General features: G+C 45.0%; 1 protein-coding gene across 4 annotated transcripts in view; it reads left to right on the plus strand.

Moving 5' to 3' along the window:
• Window positions 1–1,068: 1,068 nt before the first annotated feature.
• Window positions 1,069–15,012, plus strand: part of ZEB1 (zinc finger E-box binding homeobox 1) — a 199,337-nt gene continuing 185,393 nt past the window's right edge. For 2 of the 4 annotated variants that reach the window (XM_043966477.1, XM_043966480.1), the window contains exon 1: window positions 1,069–1,177. In XM_043966477.1, the coding sequence (XP_043822412.1) occupies window positions 1,120–1,177 (58 nt within the window). In that variant the 5' untranslated portion in view covers window positions 1,069–1,119. Of the gene's footprint in view, window positions 1,178–3,116; window positions 3,176–3,297; window positions 3,489–15,012 lie in introns of those variants that run through there. The other 2 variants (XM_043966478.1, XM_043966479.1) reach the window with 2 other exon arrangements.

The raw sequence follows: 15,012 nt of genomic DNA on the forward strand, positions 1-15,012 counted from the left end.
ATTCCAACTGTTACATCTTCCCTTTGCAATTGGTGTATTAAAAAAAAACCATCCAACAGGCTCATCTACTGGATACCTTATTTTCCAGTGGTTTCGTAGCTGAATTGGGGGCTGGGAGGCCAACCTTCGGGGGACGATTAGGGTTAGACCTTGGTGGTGCTGGGGTCCTGAAGCGTGGCCAGGGGGCAGTGGCTGATCCCTCCCTAGCCCCAGCCCCCCTGCTCCCCCCCCCCCCGGCCATGCACACCTTTGTTTCTGGACGCCGAGTCCCATAATTCGATAAGCGCGTCCGCCTCGGGGCGGTAAATCACTGCCGGTTAATGCCCTAACTCTCCAGCCCTGACACCCACAATCCGTTATGTCTGCCCCGAGGGGAGGGGAGGGGGAGGGGCCGGAAGGCCGAAGCCGCCCCAGGTGAGATCCCGGCCTGGCGCCCCACCTCGCTGGTCGCGGTCACGCGGGGCTCCTTGCCCCGCTCCCATCCGCGGACCCAGGGATCCTGGGGGGGGGTGTGCGCGCGCGACAGCTGTCAGACATCCCGGAACGTGTCCACACGACAGTCCCCCAGATGCGGGTCACGGGTGGGAGGAGTGGCAGCCCGGCCTAAATGCCCCCTCCCTGCTCTGGGAGGGCGCAGGAGATCGGCCCCGAGCGCAGCGGGGCCGGGGCGGGGGGGGGGGGCGGGGGATGTCCCGGGGAACGGAGGGGGCACACGGACGTGAACGCGGGAGGAGGTGGCTAGCGCTGCTTCGCTCGAGTCGCTCTTTACCTTGTCCAACCCAGGTCCTGGCCGTCTCCCGCTTCCCCGCCACCCCCCGGGTACCTGAGGGGGAACTTTCCCCTCGGCCCCTCAGTTGCAAAGCTCGCCAGCGCCCACCGTTGCCGCAAACCGCCCTCGCCCTAGCAACAAGGTTCCGGTCGTAGAGCGACCGCCTCTAGGTGTAAGGAAGGTGATGTCGTAAAGCCGCGAGTGTCGTAAACCAGGTGCGGTGGGGAGCCCGGGGAGGGGGGGAGCGGAGGGGGGGAGCGGAGGGAGGGAGGGGTGGAGGCGGAGGGGGGGGGGAAGGGGGAGGGAGGGGGAGGAGGTGACTCGAGCATTTAGACACAAGCGAGAGGATCATGGCGGATGGCCCCAGGTGTAAGCGCAGAAAGCAGGCGAACCCGCGGCGCAATAACGGTGAGTCCGCGGACGGGCCCGGGGAGCGGCGGGGCCCAGGGCGAGCCCGGCCGCCGGGGCGCGCCCGGGGCTGAGCGGGGAGAGCCGGGCCGGGCCGGGGGGCCGCGGGGCGAGGGACGGGGAAAGTCGAGTGGGAAAGTAGAAAGTAGTGCTGGGAGCCCCCCGCCGCCTCCTCCCGGCTGGGCTGGAGCGGGAGCGGGAGCCGGAGCCGGAGCCGGAGCCGGAGCGGGAGCCCCAGCCCGAGCCCCAGCCCCAGCCCGAGCCCCAGCCCCAGCCCAGCCCTAGCCCCGCGGCGGCGGCGGCGGCGGCGGCTGCCTCTGCCTGAACCGTTAGCTCGGCTCCTCTTACCTGGCGTCCCTCCGCCTAGCGGCTCCCGCCGCGCCTGCTTCCCTGGACCGTTAGCCGCCGCCGCCGCCGCCGCGGCTGCATCCCCGGCCCCTCGGGGCGGCGGGGCCACTTCTCCGGCCGCGGGCGGAGCCGCCACCGCGGCTTTTCGCACTTTTCCCCCTCTCGGTCTCTCTCTCCGGCTTCTCCCGCCCCCCCCCCCTTCTCTTCGTCCTCCTCCTCCTCCCTGCTCAGCCCTCCTTGGTGTCATTCTCCTGCAACCCGGAGGCCCCCGGGAGCCAGAGGAACAAACTTGTTCCCCGCGTCCCCGGGGGCGAGAGCGGCCCCCCGCCCCCTGCACTCGCACGGTCCGGGGGGGGGGCGCGCCCGTGCTCTTTGCCTTGCGTGGGGCGGGGGGGGGTGCTTGGGAACTGTGTTTTCGGTGCGCCAGGAGGGGCGGGGAGCTCGTGCCGGCGGCCCCCCCGCCGCCAGCTCCCGGGCAGGGGCGAGGGGGAGCCCGAAGTTGTCTCTTCCGAGTGGAGAGAGCGGATGCGTGGGGGAGGCTGCTGTCCGCCCTCCCTGGGTGGTGCCCGCGGCCGTCGGGCAAGTTACCTGGCTCGCGAGCCCCGGCCGCCCCCGAGCGCTGGGGGGCACGTGGGGAGAGGGTCGGTGCGCGTGTGTGTTCTTGGGGAAGTTGTTACCTGGGGGAGACGCGCGGAGCGGAGCGTGAAGCCGTGTCTGCGGCTCGGGCTCGAGTGGGAGGGGAGGGGAAGGGGGGAAGGAGGGGAAGGGGGGAAGGGGGGGACAGACGGACGGACTCGGCCGCAGCTGCTGCCGCCGCCGCCGCCGCTGCGGCAGTGCTTATTGATCCGGGCTGATTGGAGGGCGAAGCCCCCCGCCCCCCACTCCGACAGGGTGCCAGCCCGAAAAGGGCTCCGGCCGCCGCCGCCGCCGAGCCCCTGCAAGTTTATCGAGTCTCCGCCCGAGCCCTTCCCGGGCGGCCGGGCGGCGGGCGAGCCCTCCTCCCTACGGGCTCTCGTGGTGGTGCCCCCGTACCTGCGTGCAGAACCCTGGGTGGGAACGGCGTGGCCGAGCTGCCGAGTCTATATAAGGAATGACATGGACGTCTCAGCCCTAGGGCTCGGGGCCGCTTTGGGGTACGTGGGCTCTTTTTGAAATGAGTTTGAGGAGGGGGAGATGGACACGCCGTGCCTGTGACAGCGTCGCTGTCTTCGGGAAAAGGAGGGATGTGCTGAAGCAGAAACGCTGGTCTCCCTCCTCGCTCTCCCGTGGGCTGTGGAATGGGAGGTTCTGTAACCTTTACCGCAATTTGAGGTGGCGTGTGGGGGCTGGGGGTGGGGGTGGGCTTCCTGTCTGGAGCCCGAGGGAAGGCTCTGAGCTGGTCCTCCCCGCCTGGAGCGGGCTCTGAAATAGACCCGAACTTCAATTGCGGCTCGGGGCGGTGGATGTTATTAGCCATTGGAGCACGTCAATAAGCAGCCTCGCTGAGAAGGACGCGCGAAGTTGCGGTTTAAAGTTGCGTTATTGTGCTGCCGCCGCGGGCCTGGGGGCGGCCGGGGGCGGGGGGCGCGCGGCCGGGCTCATTTGCCGGGGTAGGAAGCGCCCCTGGCATGGGGGCCGCCGAGCCGCCGCCGCCGGGAGGCTGGATGAAAGGTAAGTTCGGAAAGCGCGGCGCCGTCTCCTCTGATTACGGTGTTGGGCGTCCGAGGAAGGGGCTTTTCTTGTTGCTGACGACATGTGTGTGACATGTGAGTCTGAGCCACCAGTGTCTGTGCAGCTGCTGTAAACATGTTTACCTGCACGGGAGAGAGAATGGCTCTTCTCCTCCACATCCCGTCCTAGGAATATTCTCCTCCCGAGCATATCAACAGATGACCTAAGGGGAAAAGGCGTTCCGGAAAGGTCTGGTAAAGCCACAGGAAAGAGGCAGGCTCTGGATCGCCGCGGCAAATGGCAACTTGTGCAGGTAGACAAAAAGATGGGGTTGAGTTGTGTGCTGCCGGCGGCATGTCAGCCCCCTCCTGTCTGCCGCGTTCATCCTCCGGGGACGCCTTTATTTACCGCGATGCCTGTCAGTGTTTTTCCTTTGTGTTTAATATTAGACAAACAGATTTGAGGCTGGTTAGCGCAAAACGATTTGTCTGCAGCATGCATCACACAGAAAACAAAAGGTGTATAAGATAGTACTGTTACAGGTACCTTCCATTTTCATCACTTTGGGATCTAGCATTGCATCTTTTTCTGTTGTTGTTCTGAAATGCATTTCGTTCATAGATGATTAGCGTAGCTGTTTTCTAGGCTGTAAATAGCAATATATTTTGCGAATTAAAAATGAGCTTGTCATGCCATTGCAGTGAAATCTCAGGATGGGCACTGGTTAATATTTCTTAGCAACGCAGTCGTGTTTAAGTTGCAGATATTTTCTGATGAGAACTGCCAGTGAAAAATGTTAACCCTCAAAGGCTTATAGTTAAGAAATAAGCTATGATTACGATGGGAGGTGTTCATAGAGGTACTAATTTTCATTTGTGTGGAAATAATTTTTGTTCATTCCAGATGAAAGCATTAGCAGATTATGCTGCTTATGTAAAACATTTGAATTTCCTTTCTGGAATATCTGTTTTCTGGGTGGAGGATGTAAAATAGGGGTATCAAGTAATGTTAAGTTGACAGCTAGTCAACCAATTGAGTAGTGTTTGTCTGTAGAACAAACCTTATACAGTGAACTTTATGTTAATTCTATTAGTCATCTTTAATGGAGGTAAATTAGAGCTGCTTAAATTGATTTCAAAATATGACTCTGGTTGCTTTGTTTATTATGTATATGTATATATTAACTCTTAAAATATATTTCCCTCTTCTTACAACCTTTTCTTTTGGAAAAGTCTTCTCCAGTAACTTATGCCTGTCATTCTGGTATATTAACCAAATGGAAAGGTACATGCATACGTTAGAGGCACTTTCCTTGCTGTCTTTGGAATCCACCAGTAGAGGATGCTAACAAAAGAGAGATATTGTACTACTCTACCAGGAGCCTTTTTACCTCCTACCATGTTTGGAACCTTTAATGTAATCATTTTTGTGAAATTATTTCACATTGTGCTGGTTTTAAGCAGCAGATATAACATAATTGAAATTTAGATAGAAACATTTTCAAATCTAGTAATCTTTACCTTAAAATTGCAGTTGGGCCCAAATGGTATTACTAAAAGGCCTGTGTTGTTCTTAGTTTGTTTTTGTTTTTTATCTTCTATATTGGTGAGGGGGTGTGTGTGTGTGTGTGTGTGTGTGTGTGTGTTTGGGGAGTAGGGCTTGAGGACTTAATGATTGCCATTTTTATAGTGGCTATATTTTAGTTACAATAGGAGCAGAGAGAACATGAAATCTCATATGAAAATTCTAATAATATAATGATAAGAGAGTCTCCACTGAGATTTTTTTCCTTATAGGGAATTATCCTAATCCTTGAAGTAAGCAATGATACAGCTTTAAAAAATTATTCCTGTGTCTCTCTAAAAAGTAAACAGATTACATGGCAGTTTAGTTAGCCTTAAGGTATTACCAATAGACTCAAGACATGAACAACTTTAGGATACTGCTCTTGTTTTTATTCTTACTTGGTTGTCCTTTGATACCCTCTCCTTTTGATGATTCTCTTTTTATTCCTCCCCCCTTCCCCTCCTGCACCCACCCTCATTCCTCATTAGGGATCATGTTTTGCATGCATTCAAACTGCCAACTGAAAGAAGTACTGTTCTGAATGCAATACAGCCTTACATAAAAATTGAAATGACAGTTTTTAAAATGCATATTTGTTGAACGAAGTAACTACAGGGGCAGTGTGGTATAGGGGATGGAGCTCAGAAAGTCCTGAGTTCAAGTTCTGTTTTTAACACCTAGCTGTATTATTATTGTGGTCAAGTCAGTTATACCCTCAGTGCTCAAACTTACTCTCTGTTTCCCAGGGCTTGTCCATTTACATGCAGGGGAAGGGGATTTCCTTTTTTAGTTGTTTACCATACTAATGAAGCCTCAGGTTGGGGCCACTAAAAGTCACTCTCTCCTTATACTTTGCATATTTCATCAGTTGTATAAATGTACTACTAAATTTTTTAAAGCTTTTAATTGAGTTCAAATGTCAGAAATATCTAATTGCCCAATTATTGTAACATTGTTTGTGTAAGCGTACCAACACTTTTAATAAAAAGTGACAGTTACACCTTTTTATCTTAAGATAAACATGAAAATATGATTTTTTTGTTTTTACCTTATTTGTATTAGTGTCATCATATAAGTAGTGTAGGCCTTTATAATTAGGTCTTTATCACCTCAGAGGCATTACTTAAACTTGGCATTCTCATAATTATTGAGAGACTATCAGGAATTGTAGTGGTGCTGATCACACTTTTTTATGAACTGATAAAACTGATTATTTAAATGACATATGTAATTGTAACATGGAATAAAATTTCAAATAATGTTTATTTTTAAAGTGAGACCCACTTCTCACTGATGCATGTTATTTAATTTAGCTTTGATCAGTTATACTTTTCCCATTTTTATCAACTGTTGCTGTATGCCTTCATACCTTTCTACTCTAAATGTGCCAGAGGATCCTAATTAGCAATGCATGCATGATGTTTAATAATGGCAACATTACTTAGGTTGTGGTTAAGCTTCTTTTCTTTTCTTTTTTTTTTTTTAACCTTTCCTGTGTTAATCACTTCCAAACATGTGAGGAGAGCCAGATGTAAACACAGATGCTCTATCATGTGGGATTACATTGGTGGCTCCTCAACTGTTTTGTGTACTGATTTGTAGTGGGGGATGTAGAAAGCAGCTCTGCAGGTGTTAAATGTAGATAGGCCTCTGGTACACCGAAGTGTGGGAGGAAAGTTCCCTGAAAAAGGTCAAGGGACTTGGTGAAACCACATTCTACAGACAGGGGCTTTTCCTCATTTTACTTCACTTTGGTCTATGAAGGTGCAACTTAATGTGAAACATTTCTACTCTTTATGCATAAAATAGAAATAGAAAATAAAAGTGGAAACGTCCTTGGGATGGGGGACATTGTGGACTCTTTGCAGAGGGGACAGAAAGGATTGCTGGGCTTCCTGTTGGCACCCTGGGTCACTGGACCCTGGCACTGTTGGATCCCTGAAGCAGTTAGTCAGATGACAGGCAAAAAGTGGAGAGAGAAACTAAGGAAACGAAATGTGGACCTCTCATAATAGATGGAAGCCCCCTTTCCCTTAGAAGAGCAGTCCCTTGCCCCGTCCTCTTTCATGGGAAAGTGACTGGAAGCCACTCCTTGCTATTCCTTTTGATGGTAGACATCGTTTCATATTCTCAATACTTCCTATGGAAGGAAATGACTACAAATTTCCATCATGGTATGGGCATATGTGGATTTTAACTGTTTGGGGTATTTTGGGGGGAAATGAAAATGTATTGTGAAAAGTTGACATTCATAATGAATTGAACTCTGTCTCATAAGTATAATTCACTTTCTGGAGGAACTTTTCAGGGAACTATTTAATTTAGAAGTGGCTATTTGTCCTTTTGTCAGTGTTATTTTTTAATATGTAAAATGAGTGTTTCCTTAAATGTGAGACTTCTGAAGTATGTGGCATAAGCATAGTTACTTTATAGTCTCCATTTGGTAAATTCCAAATCTGTTCTATTCAATTTCTACCTTCATTTATTTTTCCCACACTTAAGTGGCTGGTCTCTTGAGATAATTGCATGCTGATTCATATAGTTCAGTCCTTCATATTACAAAGGTGATGCTTCTGTATCAGTAGGGTTAGGGGTATTCTCTTGTCTTTTTCTTGAAGTGGGGATGGGTTGCACTATTCTCTCTTCTTTCTCGATCCCTCTTCTGACCATTAACAATCATTTGTCAGTACTCCAGGTTAAGTTTGAGTCTAGGTTATGGACTATACTTTTATCAGATGGTAAAACTGAATATAACAAATTGGGGAAATTCCCTAAATCATTTGCCAATTGTCATAGCCACTAAATCACTAAATTTGTAACTGGAATGACTGGTAAATGGTGTTTTGTTCTTCCTCATTTCTGCTTTCTTCATAATATTCCATTTTAAAATAGAAATATAAAATTCACCTGGCAACTTAAATCTGGCAGGGCTTTGCTTGTATGGTGAAAGGATTCATACAGTTTTCTCTTTTCTTTTTCTTTATACTCCCCTATTGGTTTAATCCTTACAAAATTATAATTCATCTTGGTAGTTCCAGTTCTCTCGCTTGTGTTACTACTTGTGTGGCCTTAGAATGGGAATTAATTCCCTCTGTTTCTCCATTTCCTCACCTGTAAAAGGGGAGAGGTTGGATTGGATGGTCTCCTCTACCTCTAAATCATGAGAATCCCCCCAAGTCATACAGGGGGCTGCTTAGGCAAGATCTGCTCCTAGGAAAAGGAAGGAATAGTATGGTAGATTGTACACAGTACAGTACATTGACATAGCACTCGAAGATTTGTAAAACATTTTACATTTTCTCTCATTTGATACTCACAATAACCCTGTGAGAGAAGGACTATTATTTTGCCTGTTTTATAGATGAGGAAACAGGCTGAGAAGTTAAGTGATTTGCTCAGAGGGTCATACAGTAAGTATCTGGCACAGGATTCAAACTCAGATCTTCCTGATGACAAATCTGGAACTCTAGTCACTAACGCCCCCAAGCTTCCATTTAAGTTTTGAATCAGAAGAGGTGGTGAAAGTAAAATCTGATATATCAGTTGGAAGGGCGGACCTTGCAACTTTTTTGGACATCACATTATTTTTTAGTCCTGAATTTTTGTTTTCTATTGCTCCCTCCCTCCCCACCCCCACCCCAAGACGCACTTATGTCTTAGTGTGGGCCATAGGGGTTGCAGTAAGGCCAGATGTTGAGGCCAAGACAAACCCTACTCTCTGAATCTGGTCTTAGGTTAACTGTGTTGTGCAGTTGATATTATGGAAGGCTTTGAAGCAGAGCACCTTTAGTTTTTCTTCTTTTTACACATAAATTCCCCCAGCAATAAAATTTATTTCTCCGTCACTATTACTTGCTCCTTGTCTTCATTGTAAAACTAAACTAAAGTTATTTTAACACATTTTGTTCACATACTTTTTCTTCCTTTCACTGTCTAATTTTTTTCTTTAGTGGACAATTAAACTTTTGCACTGTTGCTTTAAAATAATTTTATCTGCATTTGAAATATATATATTTTTGACCCAAATAATAAAAGTTAACATCTAAATTAGATAAAACAAGTGTCAGACTCAGAAAAATTTGACAAGTTACAAGAGTAAAACTCAGACTGTTCAGCAAACATTTATATATCATACTATTTAGAATAATGAAACTGTAGCCACCCGCGATACCCAGACTACAATTTTTATTTTTTTGGGGGGGGTGTGAGGCAATTGGGGTTAAGTGACTTGCCCAGGGTCACACAGCTAGTAAGTGTTATGTGTCTGAGGCTGGATTTGAACTCAGGTCCTCCTGAATCCAAGGCCAATGCTCTATCCACTGCGCCACCTAGCTGCCCCCAGACTACAATTTTTGTTTCATATTTCTGTCATTTCAGTTTAGTAGAAGATCAGACTTGGCCTAGCACTTGAAGATTTCCAAAGCACTTTGCTCATAACACCTCTAAGATAGGTAAAGCAAGGATTATTAATCTCATTTTACAGATGGAGAAACTTGAAGCATAGAGACACTGATTTATCTAGGGTCACACAGCTATTAAGTAGTATCTGTTTTACCTGAGATTTGAACTCAGGCTTTTTTATTCTAAGACTGTTATGGTCCTTTATACGGTTCTGCCTTTTGAGATTTTGTCCATGTCTTTTTCCTAAAGATAAACAATACTTACACAGAAGATTAGGTTCCAAATTAACTATAATTTTTCTGCATTGTAAATTACCTTTCACAATATAGATAATGGCTTTTTTCTACCTTGTCTAGTTTTATTAACTTCTATTTACTTTCATTTCAGTGCTAAGATGTCAGCTTAATGGGGGTGTAATTCATTTATTGCAACTGTTATTTTACCTTTTAAAAAGAATTTGACCCTGTGTTTTGGTAGAATGTCAGTTTCTTGAGGGCAGAGATTGTTTTCTATTAATCTTTTGCATTCTCAGTGCCCAGCATAATGATTTTCTTTGGTCTCCTAAGAGTGCTCATTGAAATGAGGTTTTTGCGTTAAGACATTTAGGCAAGGTTGAACACTAAATTAGTAGCAAAATAGTAATGATGTATTGTAGAAAAACAGGAATATTGCCTCTTATGGCACACAGTCTGGCTTAAACCAAAATGAAGTTGGACACTTTCTGTAGGAAATTATATTCAAAGTACCTTATTATTACAACGGGCCATGCGTTCCAAGGACACTTTTATGGTGAGATGTTAGCATTTAACTTGTTTTAGTTCTGTGGCCACCGTTAAGCACCGTAAATAAGTGCAAAACTGGGGCTGCTAGGTGGCGCAGTGGATAGAGCACCGGCCCTGGAGTCAGGAGGCCTTGAGTTCAAATCCAGCCTCAGACACTTAACACTTACTAGCTGTGTGACCCTGGGCAAGTCACTTAAGCCCAATTGCCTCACCAAAAAAAAAAAATGCAAAACCGTTTTCATGGCACTGAAGAAGGAGTGGACAGTAGGCCTTGGGTCCTGCCCTGTAGAGCTCATGATCTAGCCCAGGGCTTCTGAAACCTTTTTGACTCCCACCCCAGGTATATGGGTGTATAAAATAGCTAGACAGAACCTTGTATGGATGCCAGAGTTTTTGCAACCCCTACATTCAGTTATTTGATCCCAAAGGGCATCGTGACCCTCAAGTTAAGAAGTTTTGAGCTAGTAGGGGCAGTTATGGCACATGGTTGATGTGTATGATGGTAAAACGATAAATATAATATACAACAGAATAAGAACAAAGTGTTGGGTGTGCTTGGAGGAAGGAGAGATCATTTCTGACTATGGGGGCAGGAAAATTGGAGGTGATGACATTTGCTTGAAGGATCAATAGAATTTCAAAAAGTGGAAATGAATGGTGGGAAGGCACTTCAGACCCAGGGAATGAGGTAAACTAAAGCATCCATAAAGATGAAAGTGGGGAAGTGCTGGGTTTACACAGATGACAGGGAGGAAGAATCCAGTCTGGCTGGAACACAAGACTTTGAGGAAACTCCATAAGGTTTTAACATTACTTAGGGCCTTTAATTCTTGGATAAAGCAGTAAATGACTATTGCATTTTTTGCTAGGGAAGTAAAAGGATCTCTCAGCTCCGTGTATACAGAAGGTGAATTTAGCATCAGAGAGGTTGTAGTGAAAGGCTAAGGAAGGATCCTTGGAACAGTCACCATAAGCAGGTCCAGAAGAAAACCAGTGGAGAACAGGATCAGTCAGAGTGGTAGATGCCATGCTACAAATTCTAAGGGAGAAAGACCAGCCAGATGGTAAGGGTTGGTAAAGAGGAAAATACTCTGTTAGGAAGGTAGAAGTACCAGATTACTTTTTAAAGGCTTAGGGGTGAGAGATATCCCATAGAGGAGGTCATTGTTTAGAGCAAGGTCCTGATGAGAAGGAAGAAGGGATGGGGTCAGCCTAGGGAAGAAATAGAACCATTGCCTTCTGGGACAAGAGAGGAGGAAAAGGGAATCAGTCAAGACAATGAAAATGTTTGAGGTCTGAAGGCAGGAAGTTAAGGAGAGAGCTCACAGGGATCTTCTCAGTAAAGTAGGAAGTGGCTAGTTTGTTCTGATTGTGGAGACCTGGGGGTGTGGCTGGGTCCTTGAGAAAGGAAAAGATTTTAATAGCATAAATCATGTGGAGTCAGCCTTTCTTTATACATCCTGTTTGGGGCATAGTAATAGGAACTATGATTGATACTAGAACTGCCAGATCACAGACATCAGACCCTCTTAAATCTCAAGTAGACAGTCATCTAAGGTGCCCAATATGCATCCAGGCATGAGCTAAGAGTGCCCAACAGCACTGATGAGTTGAGCTGGATTTCAGGGGTAAGGAGTTTTATAAAGTTTCTTTTCTTCTTATTTTATGCATTTCAAACCCCAGAACATTTACTTTGTTCTAGTCAGTGGCACCATTTTTGAACGTGCTTTAATAGGACCAGACCAAATAAAAAACACCCTCGGAGAATAATCAGAATTAATTTTAAGACAGATAACTTTACTATTAACTTAGCACCATGTGTTGTTGTTTTTTTCTTAATGCATTTACTATTCCACCAATTCTTTTCTGAAATGGATAATTTTTTATTTTTTTCTTCCTTGCTAGGAATTTAAATTTTAAACTCTCATTTATCTTAAATGTATAGAACAAATGGATAAAAGTGTGTTTATTAAGTGATTACTATGTGCAATGCACTGAGTTAAACACTGCAGGTATTGATAGAGCAGAGCACCATAGTCCATGCTGTCAAGGAGCACACATTCTAATGGGCCAGATAAGAAGACACAAGAAATTTGAGCTTCCAGACCAATGGGAAGGCCCCATGGCCCTCAGGGATGCACTGTCAAAGCAGAGGCCAGTGTGTTTTCTTTAATGTAGTTTCATTTTCTGGCTTATCATTTGATAATAAGTTGAGAAATCTTGTTCTAGTCTTCAGGGGCTATAGTGCCTGCAAAGGCAGTTACCAATTCTCCCAGGTACAGAGGCCACTTTCCTGGCTGGTGCCTGCTGGGGCTGGGCTGAAAACAGCAGGTACTTTGCAAGGAGGCTGCTATTTCCAGGTCTGACCCTGCATTGCTGAGGCTCTGCACTGCTTTCGAAGGGTTCGGTTTTAAAAAAGAGAATATCTGAAAGTCTAAGTGTACAGCGTTGAGATCTTGATCCATGCTTTCATGAACACTGAGAAGTATGAGCCTGAGTTTTGCTGATTCATAGGATGTACTAGAGATGTAGGACTGGAAAAGACCCCAGAGGACAGCAAGACTTCATCTTTGTTTTAGAAGTGGAGGAAATTGAGACCCAGGGAGGTGAAGGAACCTGTTCCAGGGCACACAGGTTGTCTGCATCAGGTGAGAATTTTAACACAAGCCACAGAGCTTGAATTTGTAACATGGATTCGGTGATTTAGAATTTTTGTGATTTTACTCTACCAAATTTGATATTGTGATTATTTATTTGAGATATTAGTTACCTTTTTATTTCTTATGCAGTCATTTTTCTTAAATAATTTACAATTGCAAGGTGTTTGATGTTTAGCTGCTTCCTCTTTAGAACTGTTCTGAGTGTCGATGTTAATTATTCCAGTTGTTTTTAAGGATATTTTGGTACAGCTTATTAAAATCCATTGCTTTATTAGGGGAAAAATCTAATTTTTGGTGAACTTCAGAATAACTTGGGTATTACTTTCCTTCCCCTTACTGTAAAGTTTTTTTTAAAGTTTTATTTGTAATTAATTTATTGGCATTTCTCATACCCTGGAAGTATAGAGAACTTCAGATTACTCTTATGTTCTTGATATTTTGATTATGCCATTCTTTTATTTACCTATTTTTAAAAAAATAAAGTCATCTTGGTCTCCACTGTCTCTAATGAAGTTACTCTTTTCCCTCAAATTCCTCATACTGAACTTTATGCTTCCTTTACTTAAAATCGATTATTTTTAATTTGTCCTCACCTTTGTGGGGAGGGGGGCAGAGCAGTGAGGGTTAAGTGACTTGCCCAGGGTCACACAGCTAGTAAGTGTCAAGTGTCTGAGGCTGGATTTGAACTCAGGTCTTCCTGAATCCAGGGCCAATGCTTTATCTAATGTACCACCTAGCTGCCCCCTTGTCCTCACTTTTTGAGTCATTTTGCCTGTTTAGTGCCATATGCTACTTTTGAGGGTTAAGTTGATAATTCCATCCTTTTGTATTTAGAACTCTAAGCATGATATATGTCAGTGTAACAGACAGGAAACCTCGACTATATTTAAGGTCTGTGCAGCTCAGTCGTATGACCAGTGGAAAAGTGCTTAAACATTTACGGGCCTGTCTTTCCTTATTTGTATAGATTCAGAATAAAGTTCTGATTCTTAATAGAATGGTTACTGCATATTTAAAATTCATATGTGGGCAGCTAGGTGGCGCAATGGATAAAGCACCAGCCCTGGATTCAGGAGGACCTGAGTTCAAATCCCACCTCAGACAGGACACTTACTAGGTGTGTGACCCTGGGCAAGTCACTTAACCCTCGGTGCCCCACAAAAACAAACAAACAAACAAACAAAAATCCATATGTATGTCTACAACATATATTTTTCTGATTTTTTTCTTTTCACAATAAACATCATTAATATGTAATTTATCCTATCAAAGTGTAGACTGCCCCATCCAGAGTTGTCTCCCTGTAACTACACTTGTACTATATCTTGGTTTAAGATAATTTAAGATCCCATTTAAGCTCATTATTCTATTTTTAATTTTGTTTATTGAAAAACAATTTCAGAATTGTCAGGGACTGCACTGGCCAAGGCAGACTATAGCCTGAGAACCAAATCTAGATCATGGCCAGTTTTCGTTATGGTCTGTGAACCAAGTTTTGGTTGTTGTTTTTTTGCATTTTTAAATAAAGTTGTATTTATTATACTTTATATTATTTAAAGTTGTATTGATTTACAGGGTGTTTTTTTTTGTTTTTGTTTTGCTTAGCTCCTCTTTAATGTCACAAAGGAGGATTCAGTCTATAAGGGAAGAGGTTATTTGTTTTTTATTCTGAAATGCCAGTCATATAAAGGTTAAGAGTACATGATTAAGATTTCCAAAAGAATTACTATACAGTTGTTAAGATTTAGCCTCATGTATTTCGTGGATTAAGGAACATAAATTTAGAGTTGGAAAATTATAAAGTCCAAACCTCCTTATTTGACAAATGGGGAAACCGAGGCCAAGAAAGGTTCAGTCACTTGCCCAAGGTCATACGTGGTAGAATTTAAACCAAGATCTTTCAGATTCCCAAGTTCAGCACTCTCTCCACTATTCTATACTGTCTCTTTCTCCTGAATAAATTTCATCCTATGGATGATTTAAAAGAGAGTCACCTTTGGCATACTTTAAAATAAGTACACAAAGCCTTCACAACACTTTAAAATGGCAACATGGATCTGGGATCTCATCAGTAAGGTGGTTTTCAGCAATGATACAGATCCCATCCTATCCAGGCTTGCCCATCCTGTGCAACCCTGGACCACATCCTCTCCTAAGTTTTCCATAAGAAGTCTACTCAACTGACTGGGCCCTTTTCCCCTTTCTCTTGGCATTCTGAGAACAGCTGGAGAGCTTCAGTTATTCCTCACTTCCCTTTTGCCATGTGACAAGCCTGTCTTTTGTTAAATCACATGCCTTTCTCTGATGATATCCTTTATGCTGGTTCTTCAGACATTTCATACGTCACTACCCTGGGTAGATGCCTAGGACACATTTTTTGAGTGGTCCAGATAGCTCTATAAGGGCAGTGGGTATGATGTCATCCCCA

This window comes from Dromiciops gliroides, chromosome 5, assembly GCF_019393635.1.
Source record: "Dromiciops gliroides isolate mDroGli1 chromosome 5, mDroGli1.pri, whole genome shotgun sequence".
In the NCBI taxonomy this organism is placed as follows: domain Eukaryota; kingdom Metazoa; phylum Chordata; class Mammalia; order Microbiotheria; family Microbiotheriidae; genus Dromiciops; species Dromiciops gliroides.